The 1665-nt window shown below is 39.8% G+C and overlaps 2 protein-coding genes across 3 annotated transcripts in view; one reads left to right on the forward strand and one right to left on the reverse strand.

Annotated features, from left to right (window-relative positions):
• The window catches only part of KIAA1958 (KIAA1958 ortholog), a 180144-nt gene that overhangs the window by 169457 nt on the left and 9022 nt on the right, over positions 1 to 1665 (reverse strand). The window lies entirely within an intron of this gene.
• LOC108305630 (60S ribosomal protein L32-like) lies at positions 109 to 877 on the forward strand. Its single transcript, XM_037739199.1, has one exon. The coding sequence runs from the start codon at positions 173 to 175 to the stop codon at positions 803 to 805; it is 633 nt and encodes a 210-aa protein (XP_037595127.1). The 5' UTR covers positions 109 to 172; the 3' UTR covers positions 806 to 877.

Consider the following 1665-nt stretch of genomic DNA (forward strand, 5'->3'; position numbering starts at 1 on the left):
GCATAAAACAGAAAAAATATAAAAACAAAACAAAAACAAAAAAGAATATTAAGGTATAGGTATAAGAAAGGTATAGATATAAGAAGATCCAACATACATATAATAGGAGGCCCCAAAGACAGAAAATGGAAACAATGCAACACAATAGTAAAAAACTATAATTGATGAAAATATGAAACTACATTTGGGCCAATATAATAAAAAACACACTGTGTGTCTGGGAGAATTAACAGGGAATAGTCAACAGACATATTCTAGTAAAAGTATTAGCTCCAAAGATGAAGAAAAAGTCCTTGGGTATCTAGGCAAACAAATAAAATTAAAGAAAGAAAATCATATTGGTGCTCTCTTCCTCGGCACTGCCTACGGAGGTAGCAGAGATCTCCTCCTCGGCATCATGGCCGACCTCAGACCCCTTGTGAAACCCAAGATCGTCAAAAAGAGAACCAAGATGTTCATCCGGCACCAGTCAGACCGATATGTCAAAATTAAGCGTAACTGGCGGAAACCCAGAGGTACTGACAACAGGGTTCGTAGAAGGTTCAAGGGCCAGATCTTGATGCCTAACATTGGTTATGGGGGCAACAAGAAAACAAAGCACATGCTGCCCAGTGGCTTCCGGAAGTTCCTGGTCCACAACGTCAAGGAGCTGGAAGTGCTGCTGATGTGCAACAAATCTTACTGTGCTGATATTGCTCACAATGTTTCCCCCAAGAACCGCAAAGCCATTGTGGAAAGAGCTGCCCAGCTGGCCATCAGAGTCGCCAACCCCAATGCCAGGCTGTGCAGTGAAGAAAATGAGTAGACAGCTTATGTGCACATTTTGTGTTTAAATAAAACTGGCATCTTCCTTAAAAAAAAGAAAAAAAAAAAAGGAAGAAAGAAAATCATATTGGTATTAGAGTTTAATAATGACACATTTTATCAGAATAGAGTGAGACTTGGCAAACTAAGGCCCATTGACCAAATCCAGCCCACTGCCTGGTTCTGTAAATTAAGTCTTATTGGAACAGTCATGCTAGTTCATTTTCACATTATCTACAGCTGCTTTTGCAATGCAATGGCACAGTTAAGTAATTGTGAGGGAAAGCTATGACCCACAAAACCTAAGATAATTATTATTTGGTCTTTTACAGAAAAAGTTTGCCAACTCCTCCAAGAGAGTAACATTTTTAAAGATACTTGAGGGAAAAAAATGTGAGTCAAGTATTAAGTATGTTTATTCAGTCAAACTGACCTCGAAGTATAAAAGCCACAGATAAACTGTTAAATATGAAAGGCAAGGGATACATTTAACATAAGTCACTTATAAGAATTCAACAGCCACACACAGTGGCTCATGCCTGTAATCCCAGCACTTTGGGAGGCCGAGGTAGGCGGATCACAAGGTCAGAAGTTTGAGACCAGCCTGATCAACATGATGAAACCCCACCTCTACAAAAATCAGTCAGGCATGGTGGCAAGCACCTGTAATCCCAGCTACTCAGGAGGCTGAGGCAGGAGAATCACTTGAACCTGGGAGGCAGAGGCTGCAGGGAGCCGAAATCATGCCACTGCACTCCAACATGGGTGACAGAGCAGGACTGTGTCTCAAAAAAAGAGAGAGAAAATTCTTTTTTTTTTGGCTCCAAATTTTATTTTATTTATTTATTTATTTATTTATTT

Source organism: Cebus imitator, unplaced genomic scaffold (assembly GCF_001604975.1).
Source record: "Cebus imitator isolate Cc_AM_T3 unplaced genomic scaffold, Cebus_imitator-1.0 Scaffold64, whole genome shotgun sequence".
Taxonomy (NCBI): domain Eukaryota; kingdom Metazoa; phylum Chordata; class Mammalia; order Primates; family Cebidae; genus Cebus; species Cebus imitator.